The sequence below is a fragment of the Pteropus vampyrus genome, unplaced genomic scaffold (genome assembly GCF_000151845.1).
Source record: "Pteropus vampyrus isolate Shadow unplaced genomic scaffold, Pvam_2.0 Scaffold19, whole genome shotgun sequence".
Lineage (NCBI taxonomy): Eukaryota > Metazoa > Chordata > Mammalia > Chiroptera > Pteropodidae > Pteropus > Pteropus vampyrus.
In genome coordinates, this window is record NW_011888800.1 from 9,786,075 (window position 1) to 9,803,397 (window position 17,323).

At 50.9% G+C, this 17,323-nt stretch overlaps 1 protein-coding gene across 1 annotated transcript in view; it reads left to right on the forward strand.

The window, feature by feature from the left end:
* The window catches only part of DUOX1 (dual oxidase 1), a 33,161-nt gene that overhangs the window by 7,505 nt on the left and 8,333 nt on the right, over positions 1-17,323 (forward strand). Inside the window, exons 7-27 of the mRNA XM_011355049.2 lie at positions 14-183; positions 572-632; positions 758-854; positions 1,817-1,907; positions 2,963-3,065; positions 3,310-3,482; positions 4,660-4,835; positions 5,041-5,159; positions 5,805-5,942; positions 6,647-6,760; positions 7,505-7,704; positions 8,335-8,520; positions 10,600-10,825; positions 11,097-11,190; positions 11,466-11,641; positions 13,488-13,557; positions 13,915-14,040; positions 14,617-14,795; positions 15,181-15,411; positions 15,883-15,982; positions 16,241-16,290. Of these exons, the coding sequence (XP_011353351.1) occupies positions 14-183; positions 572-632; positions 758-854; positions 1,817-1,907; positions 2,963-3,065; positions 3,310-3,482; positions 4,660-4,835; positions 5,041-5,159; positions 5,805-5,942; positions 6,647-6,760; positions 7,505-7,704; positions 8,335-8,520; positions 10,600-10,825; positions 11,097-11,190; positions 11,466-11,641; positions 13,488-13,557; positions 13,915-14,040; positions 14,617-14,795; positions 15,181-15,411; positions 15,883-15,982; positions 16,241-16,290 (2,880 nt within the window). The remainder of the gene's footprint in view (positions 1-13; positions 184-571; positions 633-757; positions 855-1,816; positions 1,908-2,962; positions 3,066-3,309; positions 3,483-4,659; positions 4,836-5,040; positions 5,160-5,804; positions 5,943-6,646; positions 6,761-7,504; positions 7,705-8,334; positions 8,521-10,599; positions 10,826-11,096; positions 11,191-11,465; positions 11,642-13,487; positions 13,558-13,914; positions 14,041-14,616; positions 14,796-15,180; positions 15,412-15,882; positions 15,983-16,240; positions 16,291-17,323) is intronic.

The window sequence follows — 17,323 nt, forward strand, 5'->3', positions numbered from 1 at the left end:
CCCACGTTGGATGCAGCCTTCGGGGCGGAGCGAGGGAACCGCGAGCCCTTCCTGCAGGCGCTGGGCCTGCTCTGGTTCCGCTACCACAATCTGTGCGCACGGAGGCTGGCCCGCGAGCACCCGCACTGGGGGGACGAGGAGCTGTTCCAGCACGCGCGCAAGAGGGTCATTGCCACCTACCAGGTCCGTCGCACGGCATGCCCTCCCACCGTTTCCTGCTCCACAGGAGACTCTGTATTTCCACAGAGCCCTCCATCTTTGACCATCCGCCACCCAGAAACGACCTCTTCCGGGAGGACACCCCTCCCCAGAGAGCTAACGTCTAGGAATAGGCCCCGAAATGATAAGGAGACAAAGTGCTACTTACATGAGAGGTTTAACTCCCCCACCGCGAAATCCCCTGTGCCCTTCCGGGACAGGCCTCCACACGTCTCCTGTTTGTTTGAGTTGCCTCTCCCACGACTGCCCCTGCCTGGTTCTCATCTCCCACCTAAGCCTTCCTTGGGCTCAGATCCCTTCTGGCCTGGCAGCTCCAGCACTCGCCTCCTCTTCCCTGTCTCTTGACCCTCAGAACATCGCTCTGTATGAATGGCTGCCCAGCTTCCTGCGGAAAATGCCCCCGGAGTATGCAGGTGATGGGAAAGAGAGGAGGGTGGGAGAGCATACAGAAGTCTCTTTGGAAGAGGAGAGGTTAGGTGGTTGAGGTTAGGTGGTTTAAGGGCCAAATTTTACTGTCCTCTGTCTTCTCTTCCTCCAGGGTACCGCCCTTTCCTGGACCCGAGCATCTCTCCTGAGTTCCTGGCGGCCTCTGAGCACTTCTTCTCTACCATGGTGCCCCCTGGCGTCTACATGAGGTGAGGGAGGGCTCAAATATATATATGGAGGGGAGTGTGGGGCGGGTGTCAATTGAGAAAATTTGCCCTAAGGAGTCTTCAGGACAGGATTATCAATCTGAAGTCTTGCCAGTTCCCCCAAGGAACAGCGAATATGGAGGGGAAGAAGAAAAACAATTGTTTAAAAAGTTACGTCATTGTGGCTTTTAAGCACTTTTATGTTAATTTTCTTGCAGCTGGTGTTGATATTAATCCCCCAGTTTAAGATGGGCTAATTGAGGCTCAGAGGATGAGTCACAAAGCCTGCTGATCTGAACCTCAGGTCTTGACAATACACTGGTGGCATTTTTAGTTGTAAGCACAGGACTTCCTGAGGCTTATACACTTTTCGAAGGAAACTGTGATTAACAAAAAAGTGTGACAGCTGAAGAAAATACTGGCTTCAAAATAATGAAAAGAGAACTTTAAACTTAAAGCGTACATTTAATTAAATGTATATGAAGCAAAGCATGTTAGTTTATTTTTTACAATTGCATTATAATTTAAAACAATTCATAGGTTAGATTTTCTTACTCTGAAACGGTTTCTGAATATTCCTGATAAGGGCCAAGAATTTATAGCAATTCAGTTATCCATAAGCAAGTAATTTCAAAAGAACAATTAAAAATCCTTTTAAATGTATGTGTATACACACACACATATGACATATAAATGGAGAAAGAGAGAGAAAAAGGAGAGAGAGAAAGAGTGTGTATGCACGTGCAAGTGCCATGGGTGCATTTTTAGTTGTTTGGTCTGATGTGGGGAGAGAGACTTCTCAAAAATTAGATTGTTCAGGTATGTGGTCAGGATTACACATACCACTCCAGGAAAGCAATGGCCTGGGTCCCTGGCTATATAGCCTTGGAAACTAGAACTGGTGCTTGACATTAAGACCCTGTGGCATGGCCTCAGTTATCATTCCCCTGCTCCTTGAATTTCAGAAATGCCAGCTGCCACTTCCAGGGGATCATTGATCAGAACTCAAGTGTCTCCAGAGCTCTCCGGGTCTGCAACAGCTACTGGAGCCGAGAGGTCAGAGCTGGGGGTATATATGTAGGTGGATATATGTGTTTTGTGTGTGCATGTGCACACGAGTGCACATGTATAAGGGTGTGTGGTGAAGGTGGGTAGTAGAGCTGAGACAGCCATCTGGGCTGGGCTGGGCTGGGCTGGGCTGGGCTAGGCTGGAAGAGGCAGCCTGGGAGAACTGAGCCATTACCTCTACCAGTGTCTGAGATGACCAGATAGCTGTACATGGTCAAAAGTCAATCCTCTATTCCCACCTCAAGGCCGTGTGAGAGACAGTAGGGCCTGTGCAAGTGTGGATCTAGATGCAATACTTCATCCTAGGTTTTTCTTCTCCCTTGACAGCTTAGGTTCCCTGTAAGCCTTGGAGTACTCCAGCCATCCCAGCCGCCAAGGAAACTTCCCAATTAGAAACACCTAGGGTAGCATATGAACGTATTTGTGTGGGGTGGGGGCGAAGAGGAAGCAGGGGTTCTGAGATACTGCCAGGGAGAGTCTGTCCATCCAAACCAAGTCAGTGTGGGTGAAGAGTATTTATAATTAATTTAAAGCAAAATCAGATACTTTGTGTAGAGTGGTCATAAGAGAGAAAGGGAGGTAGGAGAAAAAGAGAGAAGAGGAAGGCTTAGAATCAGAGTCATGGAGCTGAGTTAAAAGGGACCTCAGTGTCCTCTTAAACCTGTTTTATTATTTTATTAATCTCTAATGCCCTTTTTATTAAGGGAAAGACACTGAGTTTAGGATTTGCCCATCATCACACAGCTGATTAGCAAGGACCAAGACCTAGATTTTCTAGTACCTTTGTCAACCATACTATCAATCTCCTAAAATAGAAGAAATAAAGTTTTTGGTCCCTTGTGCTGTGGAGACCTGTTTCCCAGCAACATGGGCTTTGGATGGGGATATCACTCACCCTGAGTGGGGAATCAGCCTGAAAAGGATGCATACCCACTGGTTTGGTCATGAACAGCAGGACTGGGTGGGCCCAGGACATGGACTGTAGGGTGGAGTGAACCTGGCTGGCCATTAACCACACCCCTCTCCTCTCCCCACCCACATAGCACCCAAACCTACAAAGAGCTGAAGATGTGGATGCGTTGCTGCTGGGCATGGCCTCGCAGATCGCTGAGCGAGAAGACCATGTGGTGGTTGAGGATGTGCGAGGTGAGGCTGAGGCTGTCCCTGCAGGCTGTGCACCCCTGGCCCCTGAAAGCAGGATCAGCTGGAGCTCCAGAGCCAGGCAGGTGGGGGGTATCCAGAGTTGGGAGTTGGCGCTTTCTCTGAGTGCTGGCAAAGGTTCCCTTGTTATGGCTTATGTCCCTCTGGGGCTGATTGGAGCCTGGGGCATGGACTAGAGGGGCTATGGTGGTGCTAAGCTCCCTCAGACTCTCCGGTATCTCATTCCCAGATTTCTGGCCTGGGACACTGAAGTTTTCCCGCACAGACCACCTGGCCAGCTGCCTGCAGCGGAGCAGGGATCTGGGCCTGCCCTCTTACACCAAGGCCAGGGCAGCACTGGGCCTACCTCCTGTTACCAGATGGCAGGACATCAACCCTGCACTGTCCCAGAGTGATGGCACTGTGAGGAGGGGTTGGGCCCCCAAGGGCAGGGTGGGAGAGCCAGGGCACACTGGCCTGAGACACAGAAAATGGGCAGCAAGACCCAGGTACCAGAGACAAGCACCTGGTGAGAGGGGCAGGGCTCACCCAAGTTGAGTTTTCCAGTATCGCCCACCAGGATGGAGGTTCCTAGACTAGCAGGATGCGGCTTTAGACTCTGTGACTGGGCAGACTCAGCAAATGTTTATTGGGCTTCTATTACATGCTAGGCACTTAATAGGCATTTTCTCATTTACTCTTCCCAACGATTCCCTGAGTGGGTATAGAAGGTCCTTGACTCAGGAACAAGTTGTACTTTCATGCACTGATATTCAAGCTGCCTTTGAGGAGTCAGCTGTCACACCTGAGCTATCACCTGGATGAATGGCATTGCCTGCCAACCAGCAGACCAGTTTTAGCTCCTTTACCATCTTGGCACAGCAGTGTTTCTGCAATTTTCTGATTATTTCATTGCTTTTGCCCTTACTATTTTATAATATGATTGGAAAGTAGAAAATCAAAAGGCTGATAAGAAAAAAAAGTGATACGTGCATGGGGCTCATGTAACTTTGTAAAATTAATGTAAATATAGAAATCTTTGTAAAATTAATGTAAATATAGAAATCACCAGGCATACCCAACATAGCAAATCTTTAGCTTTAACTGGGCCTTGTTGAGATTAAGCTGGCCAAGTGCTTATTTACGTTGTGGAGAAAAGAACTAAAGTAAAGGTCAGGTAGAATATGATGCTCATGTATTGTTGAAGACTGTCTTTAAAAGACAATATATATACAGGGCTTTGATTTTTTAAACTTTTTTTTTAGCTCTAAAGAATAGAAACCTTTTCTAATGTATCATTTTGCCATTCAACATTTGCACTGATTTTGATCCTTCAACTTTCATACCTTTTCAAGGATAAGTTACACAGGGGACTCGCTGCCTGTTTCATTCCAACTTTATAAAATAAGCAGCTTAATCTTAATCTCATAATAAATTAATTTATGTAAAGCACTCAGAGCAGTGCCTAGGGCATAATAAGTGAGTTATTGTCAGTGTCATTTATTATTATTATCCCTAAAGCTGATCCCTGGGAACCACCTCTTTGCCTGACGGTGGATGCCTGGTCCTTGTGCTCACTTTTGTCCCTTCTTGGCCCCAGGTGTTGGAGGCCACTGCTGCCCTATACAACCAGGACCTGTCCTTGCTGGAGCTGCTCCCCGGGGGGCTCCTGGAGAGCCATGGGGACCCTGGGCCCCTCTTCAGCACCATAGTCCTTGACCAGTTCGTGCGACTACGGGATGGCGACCGTTACTGGTTTGAGAACACCAGGAATGGGTAAGGCCTGACTGGGCCCCCACTTCAGACTCCACCTCTGCCTGACCCAGACGCTCTGCCTGTGAACAGCCCCCATGAGCCCTTGATTTTCAGTTGGCCTCACCCTCTCCCTAGCCCCTCTGAGACTCTCCTCATCTGGATCCCTGGGCCTGCAGGCCTGCATCTCTCTCCCACTGCGAGAACTCTCTACCTCTCCCACCCCCAGGTTGTTCTCTAAGGAAGAGGTCGCAGAGATCAGAAACACTTCCCTATGGGATGTTCTGGTGACCGTCACCAATGTGGATCGCAATGCCCTACAGCCCAATGTCTTTTTCTGGCGTACGGGTGAGTGACCAGGGGGTGCTTGAAGGGGTTTGGGGTATGGCACCTCCTTCTTCTTCAGGTATGGATTTGGTTCAGTGCAGCTGGACAGTAGACTCCAAGAGGAGAGTGAGCTGTGATTCTACCCTTGGGAATTTTGGATCTGGGCATCAAGGTTGCCACACACAGCTGTGTATTTTCCCCTTTGCACAGCTTCAGGTGAGGACAGATGCCCAAGTGAGGGCAGGACTGAGACTCAGAGAGACCTGGAGAGGAGACTCATGTTTGTCTAGGATGGGGCTGGGGGTGGGTGGAACATTAGGAGGGCTGCGAGCAGTGAGGACATCCCAACCCCATAGCAGTAATGAAGGAAGGTGTGTGTGTGTATGTGTGTGTGTGTGTGTGTGTGTGTGTGTGTGCACATATGTGCATGTGAGGGAGAGACAGAGGTTGAGGTTCATTTTGGATCCCACTTGTTATCCAAGTAGGCAAATACAACATTCTTGGTACAAGGGCAGAAACAACGCAGGAGTAAACAGCCCCCTCCCCTCTGCTACCCAGAGGTGCACCTCCGCCCCTCCCTGCTGCTTTCTGCCATCTTAACTTCCTCAGTAATCCTGTGCCTGAACCTAGCACACTCCAGGACTCTAGCTTTCTCTACCTCCCCAGGAGACCCCTGTCCACAGCCAAGACAACTCAGCACCGAAGACCTGCCAGCTTGTACTCCCCCTGTCATGCGGGACTATTTCAAAGGCAGTGGGTTTGGCTTCGGGGTCACCATTGGGACTCTCTGCTGCTTCCCCCTAGGTAAGCGACGGGCAACGAGGAGCTGAGTGAGAGAAGCAAACTGGGGAGTGGAGTTGGGGTGGTTCCATCTGTGACAACCAACTATAAAGAGTACTGTTCCTCTGTAAAGATGATAAAAACATCAGAGAAGAAAGGGAGGTGAGAAGTGTCTGACCTGCAGATAAGTCAGCTCCAGGGAGGATTACCCCCTTGTTTTCCTGAGGTTCTCCCAGGGCCCAGATTGATCAGGCACCATGGGGAATCCATGATCCACAGCTATTTGCAGGAGCCTGGGCCTGAGAAACCATCGGAGTAAAATTCCTTCTGGAGAACCAGGACTGGGATGTACTTGCTAGGGCAAAGGCTTGGGACTTAGTCTTTCATATGGCTCTGTGTGTGTGTGTGTGTGTGTGTGTGTGTGTGTGTGTGTGTGTCTCTACCAGCAGCCTGGCAGATTGTGTCCAGCCTCTGACTAGGAAGGGAGATGAGTGAAGGAAGCAGGGGAAGAGGCTGCGCAGGCATTTTAGATGCTGCCCAAAGCAATTTATGGTATGCAGACCAGCTCCCTGACCAAGGAGCTTCACGATTTCAGACAATTAAATGGACAGACCTAGGACATGGGGAAAGCAGGGGATCTTGCCAAGGAAAGAAGGCTGGGAGAGAAGCCACTGATCTCCCCAGGTCCCCACCTTCCTCTGAGTATCCTACTGCCTCTGCCCTTCCAGTGAGCCTACTCATTGCCTGGATCGTTGCCCAGCTCCGGAGGAGAAATTTCAAGAGGCTCCAGGGCCAGAACTGCCAGAGCATCAAGTCTGAGAAGCTCGCAGAGGGTGTGGAAGGTAGGTCTAGGGCTGGCCAAGGTGGTGGTGGGGAAAACACGACTCAAGGCGACAGCTCCCACTTCCACCTCAAGAAAATGCCTGCCTTTTCTAGGCCTCCAGGCAGCCAGGGCAGGTGGGAAGAGACACTGGGGCATTAGGTAGAAGTTGGACCTGGAGTCTTCCCACCTCCATAACTCTTCCCAAAGGTCCCAAATAAAGGGAATGTGATAGACTCGTGCGGAGGAGTCACAGGACCCTGACTATATTTTAGGGGGTTACCATGACTCACAAATCCCCAAGAACTGCTACTTTGTGCAATTTACACTAGAATTTCAGGCAACAGAAAGTAATGAAGGTCTAGTGTCAGACTGGCTAAGGATCGGAATCTTAGTTCCGCCAGCTGGGCCTTAGTCAGACTTTTAAATTTCTCTAAACATATTTTTCCTTATCTGTAAAATACGAATAATAATAGCACTCACCTCATAGATTTATGAAGATTAAATGAACTTGTTCATGCAAGAGACTTGGTAAGTATTGGGCACAGAAAACACTCAGAAAATGTGAGGTACTCTTCTTATGAGCTAGAGGCACAGCAGGACTATTGAGGAGGAGCTGATGCTCCGTACCCAAGAAGGAGTAAAGCGCTGTGGAGGCCTTGCTCTAACTCCAGCCCTGAGTGGGCCTTCCTCCAAACATGCCTTGGGCAGGACAGGCCCTGGGGGCCCAGTGAGCCCCAGCTGAACCAGCCCTATCTCTCCCTAGCATTGGAATGGCAGGGCCACAAGGAGCCCTGCCGGCCTGTGCTCGTGCACCTGCAGCCTGGGCAGATCCGGGTTATGGATGGCACGCTCTCTGTACTCCGCATCATCCAGCTGCGGCCCCTGCATCAGGTCAACCTCATCTTGTCCAGCAACCGTGGATGCCGCACCCTGCTGCTCAAGATCCCCAAGGAGTATGACTTGGTATGGCCCAGCTGGCCCCTGGCTCCTTATCCACAGCCACAGCCAGGGAGGCAGCCCCAGGGAAAGGAAAGAGCACTGGACCAGGCAGGGTTCCTGGCTTCTAGTCCCTGGCTGAAGTACTTGATAGAGAGATAAACTTGAGCACGTTTGTCCTGCTCTGGGCCTGCTGGATGATATAATCTCCACAGTCCCCTCTTACTCAGTCTGTCTTTTCTCTTTCTAAGGATATTGTAGCAGGTTCTAGCTGGGAGTCCTTGGAAGAAGCTGGGCTCTCTTTCCTGTCCCCTGATTTCAGGCTCCAGTGAATTGTTAGAGATTTTGGAGGGACCTTAATCAGAGGCTAATCTTTAGCACCAAGTGTCTGGCTCACCATTTTCTTCATCTTTGGGCCTTCCTGCCTTCCCTTTCCTTTGCCGGTATGGAATAGAGAGGGAAGAATGGTTTCGTACACATGCCTTTGAATGCTACCTCTGCAGCTATAAACAAACCACTTAACCACACTAAGCCTAGGATAACAATATCCCTTTTTGCAAAGGCTCTCTTTCCAGTGGCCCTTGACAAAATTCATGTAAAGCTCCTTGCTTCAAGAGACCTTGACAAATGGTTGCTCTCTTTCCCCTGCCTCCATAGGTGCTACTATTTAACCTGGAGGAAGAGCGGCGGGCACTGGTGGAAAACCTTCGTGGGGCTCTGAAGGAGAGTGGCCTGAACTTCCAGGAGTGGGAGCTGCGGGAGCAGGAGCTGATGAGGGCAGCTGTGACTCGGGAACAGCGGAGCCACCTCCTAGAGACCTTTTTCAGGCACCTTTTCTCCCAGGTGTGTATGTTGGATGAGATCTGTCCTTATGGGTGTGCCTGTGGTGATGCCCTTAACTGTGTGAGACCATGGGGGTGACTCCAGGGAAAGTCAGAAACCTTGAGTTCTCAGCTAAAAATCAACTCCACTGAGATTTTGGCCAAGTCACCTGACCTTTCTACAAATAGATGCTCCTGCCCCCATCCCAATCCTGCCCCTACCTGAGAGACTCCAGAGAGGCAATGCCTAAGAAGGGGTTTATTTGCATGTGTCACTTATATCTCCCCTCAGGGCTCTCCAGGCTCTCTGCCCTCACTTAGTTCCCAAAAGGCTGCAGAAACCTAGGGCAAGACAGTTGGTGTGGGATATGAGAGCCCTTGGTTATTCCTCCTTGGGGGAGGACAGCTGCCAGAGGCCTCCATGCTGCATTAGCGCCCACCTTGCAGACTTCTGAGAACTATTGAGAGAATGTGGGGAAGCAAGGTAGGAAGAGAAATGCAAGGACTTGAGTCCATATCTGGCATAAAAAGTAAAGGCAGCCTTGGGAGCAGAACCGTGGAGAGGAGAAACTTGGGAGATACAAGATAAATACAGTATGGGCTCTCACTGAAGGAGTTTATCATCTCACTGGGGAGATAGAATGTGTACAGAAAGGGAGATAACCGGCAAAGAATGACAGCTACAAAAGTGGCCCAGGAAATAAGTGGTCTAGGAGTTCCGAAAAGGTAGTGAGGCTGCAGGTTTGTGTAAAGTCATGGTCGTGAGATCTGGCAAGGATTTGGCTTAGAAGGAAGGAGCAGGAAGGACTGAGCAGAGATGCCCAGCAGGAGGGCAAAAAATGAGTGAGGAGATGCAGGGCTGGCTAGCTGCAGAGAGGCTTCATGAAGGAAGCTGCCATTTAATGGTCATTTACTGTGTGCATATGATTTAATGTCATTTACACCTTAAAGAAGTTGAACTTGAATATGCATTAAAATGGAGGGTCCTACAGCCGAGGCGACTTATTGCCAAGGTCTGGGCAGGACCTGGGCACCTCCACGCAGTTCAAGATTTGCCAAGGCTATGAGAACTCCCTTTGCTGGGAGGTGAGAGTATGCTACTGTATCCTGGGGGTAGCTGCCAACCCTTTCCATCTGCACAGTGCTTTCAGTTTTCCAAATATTTTCCATAAAACCTCTCTTGTTGATTCTCACAATAACCCTGTGAGATAAGTAGGGCAGATGAGGAAATGAATGCCAGACAACTGAAGACTTGCCTGAGGCCACACAGCCAGTGGGTGGCACAGTTGGGACATGAACCTGGGTCTCTTGCCTCCAGCCCTAGGCTCTTTCAAGCAACAAGGTTTATCTCATGAAACCACAGCCAGGCTTTAAGTAGGGACTTCCAGTTGATAGGCAGGAAAGACAGGTGTTATGGTTTGCAAGCCTGCCTGCTTTCCTCACTGTTTTCCTTATGCTGGGGCAGCCCCTTACATAAGGTGGGCTGGAGATGGCCCATGATGAGAATTTCCCCTTCCCAAGCACAACTTTTTCTCAATCTAGCTGAGGCTTTTTCTCAGTCAAAACTTCTTTGGAGTAAGAGCAACCCACTCAAGCTAATTGTGACAAAAGGTGAATTGACTCCAAGGATATATCAATGTCTCAGGAATTCCAAAGGGAGAACTGTGAGCTGGCCTGGAAAGGACCAGGAAAAGGAAAGCTGTCAGCAAACAGGGCCCCTTCTCTCTCAGGTTGCTCCTGTTTTCTCTTTGTCTCTGCTTCCCTCTGTCTCTGTGCCTCTGACCACTTGGAGGAACAGGGTGGTCCACAACTTCTGAGTTTTCTTGTGCTCATGTCAAGACAGACCTGGGACCTCTCAGTCTCAGTCAAGATCTGGTATAATCACTGGTATAATCGACTAATGCACAGAGCCAGAGTTTTGTAGAACAAATGGCTAGAGAGACCACCTGCAGGGCTTATGGGGTAGTGCTTAGGTGAGGGGGCAGTAGTGCTAGGCAGACATCTTAGAAGGTGGTTCTCACAAGCCCAAGCCTCCAGTGGCCTTCAAGTCAAGGAACCCCTGGCTCCTTCTCTCCCTCCCTCTGCTGCTGCCCGGGTGCAGGTGCTGGACATTGACCAGGCAGATGCAGGGACCCTGCCCCTGGACTCATCACAGAAGGTGCAGGAGGCCCTGACGTGTGAGCTCAGCAGGAACGAGTTTGCTGAGTCCCTGGGCCTCAAGCCCCAGGACATGTTTGTGGAGTCCATGTTCTCTCTGGCCGACAAAGATGGCAATGGCTACCTGTCCTTCCGGGAGTTCCTGGACATCCTGGTGGTCTTCATGAAAGGTAAGGGAGGAAGGAGTGATTTCCCAGATAGAAGAAGATGGAAGGGGATGGAGACTGAGGCTGGAGTGTAGCTGACTTGTTGGAGATGGGGAAGCACGGGGGCCAGGATGCTAGCCATGGCAGGTATCTGGGAGTGCCCAGGTAACGGTCAAGAAGCAGAGTGACCCCGCACTGTGTCCAGCAGTGGATCATACTAATACGAGGTCCCTTCTGGCCAGCCTAGGGCTTAGGCCAGTGGGCTGGGGCTCTCATGGGGTCCTCCTTTTCCCAGGTTCCCCGGAGGAGAAGTCTCACCTTATGTTCCGCATGTACGACTTTGATGAGAATGGTCTCATTTCCAAGGATGAGTTTATCAGGATGCTGAGGTTGGTCCTATGAGACAGCCAGGACAGTGGGCCAGAGCAAGGACTGCTAGGGGAAAGGGTTGGGACATCAAAGAGGAAGCCAGAGGGTAAAGAACAGGGGCCTCCTCACCCATATAGCCAGAGACTGTTACAGCTAGGATGGGGCTCGGGATTTGGCCAGTCAAGCCCCTTCTTCCGCGTGGGCCCTGAAGGCCTGCTGGGATGGCCAGTGAGCTCTTGTGTCTAGGCCCCAGGCTTCTTGTCAGGGCCTGATGGTTCCCCTCCCCTGACCCCAGGTCCTTCATTGAGATCTCCAGCAACTGCCTGTCCAAAGCCCAGCTGGCTGAGGTGGTGGAGTCCATGTTCCGGGAGTCAGGCTTCCAGGACAAGGAGGAGCTGACATGGGAGGACTTCCACTTCATGCTACGGGACCATGACAGTGAGCTCCGCTTCACGCAGCTCTGTGTCAAAGGTGAGGTGGCCTGGAGGCAGGGTTGGCTTATCCATTAGGCACAGCGGGCGTAGTGCATAGGACTCCATGGAAATGTTTTCATTTCTTTTACAATTAGAAGAATGAATATAATAATAATAAATACATAATAATGTATCCAGCCTGGAGTATATTCTTTACATCAACACAGTTATAAAATATAAATTTTTAAAATTTATTTAAAAATGGGCCTAGAAAGGCAACAGTGCCTAGGACCCACAAAAGTCATAATATGGCCCTTCTGGTGGGGTGGACAGGGTCAGGATGAGCTGAGGAATGGCAGCTGGAATTCTGCTTCCTTGTCAAAGGCCCCTGTGCTTGGTGCCCAGTACAGGAAGGAAACAGGGTCTCCTTGTTACAGCTCTACCTGGGCCATACCCACCTCAGCTGGGCTGCCTGGTGGTGGTGGGTGCTCTTGGTTTTGTTTGCCACGTTATCCTCCGGAGGAGTGGTCAGTAAATCTTTGCTGAGTGCATGGAGTCCCACTTCTGTTGTCCCTCCCCCACTTCCTGCCCCACCTGCATCTGACTCAGGTGGGTGGGGGCTAGAATCAGGGTGAAGAGGGTTCTTAGAGCAGGCAGAAAGACTGACTGTGTCCTGATGTGAGCTGCTATGGTGTCTTCACAGCCTGGGATTCTCATGGGGCATGTTCGGACTGAACTCAGCCCCTCCCGGGATTATGAGAACCTGGGGCAACCGCACAGTCTAGATGGGGGAGAGGGGTGAGTTAGACAAGCATAGCTGGGCCTCTGGTCAAGACTTTCCCTGCCCAGGGTGGGAGGAGGGTTAGCAGAGTCCAGACCCAGCGCTCTAGATTCTGCAGCTTTTCACTTTTCCCAGGCAGCCAGGGTAGAGCAGGAACAGGTGCCTGAAGTGAGCCCAGGCCAGAGTCCCAGGGATAGTCAGCCTCTGGGGTGGCGGGAGGCCCAGGCTTGGGGAAGCACTAAATAGAGGGTTAGCATTGAGCATCGTTTTGTTTGGTTTTTAATTGTTATTTTGTTGTTCCCTCCAAATATAACGTTGAAAAATTTTAAATCTACAGAAAAGGTATGAGAATAGTACAAGGAGCATCCCTTTACCCTTCTTACCTTCCACCTAGATTTGCCATTTGTTACCATTTTGCTACATTTGCTGTTTGCTGAGGCATTTGAGAAGATAGACATCAATGCTCCATTTTAAACATACTGTTTTCATTAAATTCAGCTTAATCATTTTTGGCCTCTGGCTTATAGACCAGGGTATCTTCAGGATTGGTTTCACACTTGGAAGTGACCTGCAAATTCCCAGGCCTCTCGTGAGAACCTGGATTTGCAACTCAGTCCTGCCCTGCCCCTCCATGCAATGGGTGGCTCCAGGAAGGGTTTTTGCCCCGACATTTTCTCATGAACATTTCAAACACAGAAAAGTAGAAAGAATTTTATAGTGATGTCCCATATATGTACCACCTAGATCCTACATTTAACTCCTGGGAGGTTTTAAGCTGGAGGGTTGTTACGGTTTTGTGGCAGAATGGTCTTAACAGGTAGGTTGCATATGATACCTGAACTCTACCCTATAAGCCTGATTCCAGTTCCAGGAGTGAGACTGAAGGTAGACATGCATTCAGGGGAGCCTGCTGGCCAACTTTGTTTAAAGCCTTCTCTCTGTCCACCTGTGGGTGGGTCTAGTTCCCACTGGGGGTATGGGCTGAGGCTGGGGAAACCAGAGGCAGGGTACTGGCCAGGGACTCTCTATAGAATCTGGACATGGGGTGAATACTGTGCATTTGAGCCAGGTCCTTCTGGGCTCTGGGCCCTGAGCTGCTCCCTAGCCCAGCTCTGTGTTGCAGGGGTGGAGGTGCCTGAAGTCATTAAAAACTTCTGCCGAAGAGCCTCCTACATCAGCCAGGAGAAGCTCTGGTAAGTCTTCATCTGGGAATATTGGAGGGAGGGTTGGAGTGGGGAGTTGGATTTTCTCTCCCCAGAATGTCTGGGATCAGGGCCCTCACTAGCCCACTTTGTGCCTTCATACAAATTAGAAAAAGGCATTTCTTACTCTCAGCAGACACAGCCCTGCACCAGGGAGAGCAGAGAGCCTGCTGGATTTCAGCACTTACCTACGGCCTGGGTTAGATGCCCTGGTGAAGGGTGCAGCCATAGTTGACAGCCTTGGCTGGGACCCACAGGATGTGACTCATTCTCTCTCTAGATCTCTGGGAATCCTGCTGTCCCCTGGCTTAGGTAACCAAGGTCCTATTTCCCATATTCCTGTCCTAGTCCCTCTCCCAGAGTGAGTGCTCGCTGTCTCCGCAGTGATGTTGAGGTGGAGCTGACACCACAGAGACTGCAATGCCCCATGGACACGGACCCTCCTCAGGAGATTCGACGGAGGTTTGGCAAGAAGTACGCCTGCTCTTCCCCTTAAGCAGTTCATTCATCTTTACACCTTGCATACACTGATTACTTGGTGCCAGGTTCTGTGCTAAGCACTGGGGGTGCAGGCAGCATGAATCATTCCTGCCCAAGAACATCTCGGTCTGATAAGATAGTCTGGCACATTAATAATTACAATGCCCTGCTGATGAATGTTATAATAGTGGCAAAGAGCAAGGGGTTTCGGAGCTCAAGAAGTTCTAATCTCTGCCTGGGAGGTCAGGGAAGGCTTTCTGGAGGAGGTGCCCTTTGCACCTCCAGTAAAGGATTAGAACAGAGCGAGTGAAGAGTTGAGAGCTACAGACTGGGAGGAGCGAGGGCTGTCTGAGTGTGACTGGGATCTGGGGTAGATGGAGTGCATCCACTGGGATGAACTGATCAAGTGACCACTGGGATATCGTCCTACCATGAGGAGTGTGGTATAGGCTTTAGGGTCTGAACTCTGCTTGACTTGAGTAACTCGGCACTCCTTTCTCCCCTCTGGGAAGCTGCTGCACTGGCGTTAGGTCCTTACCTGAGAGCCAAGACTTCCTGTCTGTCTTGCAGGGTGACGTCGTTCCAGCCCCTGCTGTTCACCGAAGCTCACCGTGAGAAGTTTCAACGAAGCCGGCTCCACCAGACTGTGCAGCGCTTCAAGCGCTTCATCGAGAACTACCGGCGCCACATCGGCTGTGTGGCGGTGTTCTACACCATTGCTGCAGGCCTTTTCCTGGAGAGGGCCTACTGTGAGTGACGGCCGCGAGGGTGGGGACAGGACTTGAGAAAACTGATAGCCCTGGGGATGGGGCCTGCGGTGAATGACAGATGGACCTGGGCCAGGCCTTGAAATAAGTGACAGTTTGGGGGCGGGGCCTACTGAGTGACCGCTGAGGGGAGGACAAGCCTTGCAATGTGATAGCCCTGAGGGCGGGGCGTACTGTGAGTGACAGACAGCCCCGCGGCGGGGCCGCAGTAAGTGATAGCCTTGCGGGCAGGGCCTCCTGTGGGTGCGTGGACCTGCTTAAATAAAGACCGGGGAGGTGGTTGTGAGTGGCGGCTGGACAGAGCCTGCGGTTGACCTCCCTCAGCAGCGCTCTCTCCTCTGCACTGCTTCCTCCTTACCCACCGCAGATTACGCCTTTGCCTCGCCATCCTCGGGGATTGCAGAGACCACCTTTGTGGGCATCATCCTGTCGCGAGGCACGGCCGCCAGCATCTCCTTCATGTTCTCCTACATCCTGCTCACTATGTGCCGCAACCTCATCACCTTCCTGCGAGAGACCTTCCTCAACCGCTACGTGCCCTTCGACGCCGCAGTGGACTTCCATCGCCTTATTGCCTCCACTGCCATCGTCCTCACAGGCAGGGCCTGGGAATCCCGGGGATCCTCTCCATGTCCTCCTGCCCCTTGCTGGCTTCCCCTCCCCTAAGAGCCTCCTCCTTTCTACCTGCACTTAACTTGAGTGTAAGTCTTGGATGTCCTTCTCATAGGGATGGAGGTGGCCTCAGCAATGGTGTGAAGTAAGCCCAGGAGCCCCTCATTACCCCACCGGGGCCTCTTCTCATGCTTTCGAGGCCACCTCACCAGCCTCCAGCTGACGAGTGAACTTCTAATACACAATTTAGACTCAAGTGGTTGTGTTCATGGATGGTGTGTGTATGGGGCATAGGAAGGAACAGGAAGTTCATTAGAGGTCAGAAGTCCAGACCCTAAGGTCTTTCTTCAGGCCCCTAACTCCAGCTGGCTGGAGTCCTCCACCTAAGGCTGAATGGGTTGAGCATCCCCATCCACCTGCCCCCAGGCTCATCCCCACCCTGTCTGGTCTTCCTTAGTCTTACACAGTGCTGGCCACGTGGTGAATGTGTACCTGTTCTCCATCAGCCCACTCAGCGTCCTCTCCTGCCTCTTCCCTGGCCTCTTCCATGATGACGGGTGAGAGAAAGAGAAGGAAAGAGAGATGGGGGGAGGAGAGGTATTATTTGTGGGTGGAAAGAAGCAAATTCTCTTGGGTCAGAGGAAAGTGTCACCTTCCAAGTTATAGGACAGACAATGACCAGCTTGAGCCCCCAGCCCAAAGTCAGCAGAAAGAGAGACTGGTGACTAGGTTGGGGGTGCCTCGTCTGGAGGGTCTTTTCTGGAAGTCCCAGACATCTCCTCTCAGGATCCTTCCTTGCGTTCCCTTCCCCACAGGTCTGAGTTCCCCCAGAAATATTACTGGTGGTTTTTCCAGACTGTTCCAGGTGAGAGCCCTCTCTGCTTTATGAATTTCTGGGTCTGGCTCCAAGCTCCAGGGTCTGGGTTCTGTCTACCACAGGGCAGCCCAGTGGTATTCTCTGGGCTCTCATGGTGAGTCAGGCTCTGCCCTGTCGGGGGTAGGAAACTGCTTTCTGGTCCTTCTTTCAGGAGCTTGGCTGGGCCCCCACCCCAACTCTGAACTCATTCTTCTCTCTGTGGAATGGGAGCTGTCCCCTTCCACTCCCCCCAACACGCACACACACCTACCATGACAGTGGCTCTGAGGAATGCTGTGCCCCAGCTACATAGGGAAGGACCAGGCTCTTTGTCAAGCCTGGCAGACTCCACTCCCCCAACCTTATCCCCACCCCCTTTTAGTCTGTCTTGACAAGGGCTGTTTAGGGGCATATATTCCTTACTCCCCAAAAGCACCCATTTTAGAGCAATTAGCTGTAAATCTATTCAAACACTTCTTGAACCTATTTATATTTTCAGTCTGTTCCCTCTTTAGGGTAACACGTTTTCTACACTTGCTCTTCTGTAGAACACAGCACGGTTTATTTTATTTTATTTTATTTTATTTATTTATTTTTAAATCCTAAAATGATCTGCTTTGAACTTCAGAGAGTGCTTGCTAATTCTCACACACTGGGATTTGGAGGATAAGGCTGCATTTACACTCTCCCTTCCGTTCTGTACTTTACAGGCTTTGGTTAGATCCCTTCTTAACCTCTGCTTTTCCATACTGCAGGGTTCTAATCTTCCTAATTTCTGCCTCCCTCCTTCTTGATCACTTGAGGGACCATTCTCTGGCTCCAGTATCGTCCTCCTGTATAGCCCAGGCTTGGGATTCCCTATGAGGAGGTGCCTTGCACCAACTCCTGGCTGAACTCATGAGGGCTCTGGTGGTGGCACTTACTCACCAGTACTTATGTTGTGTGCTGTAGTAGCCAAATGGAGTGCTGCAGGGACACCGACCAAGCCTTGTGTCCATGAGGGCAGGGCCTGCAATGTCCAGATTCCAGCCCAGAGGGCCCA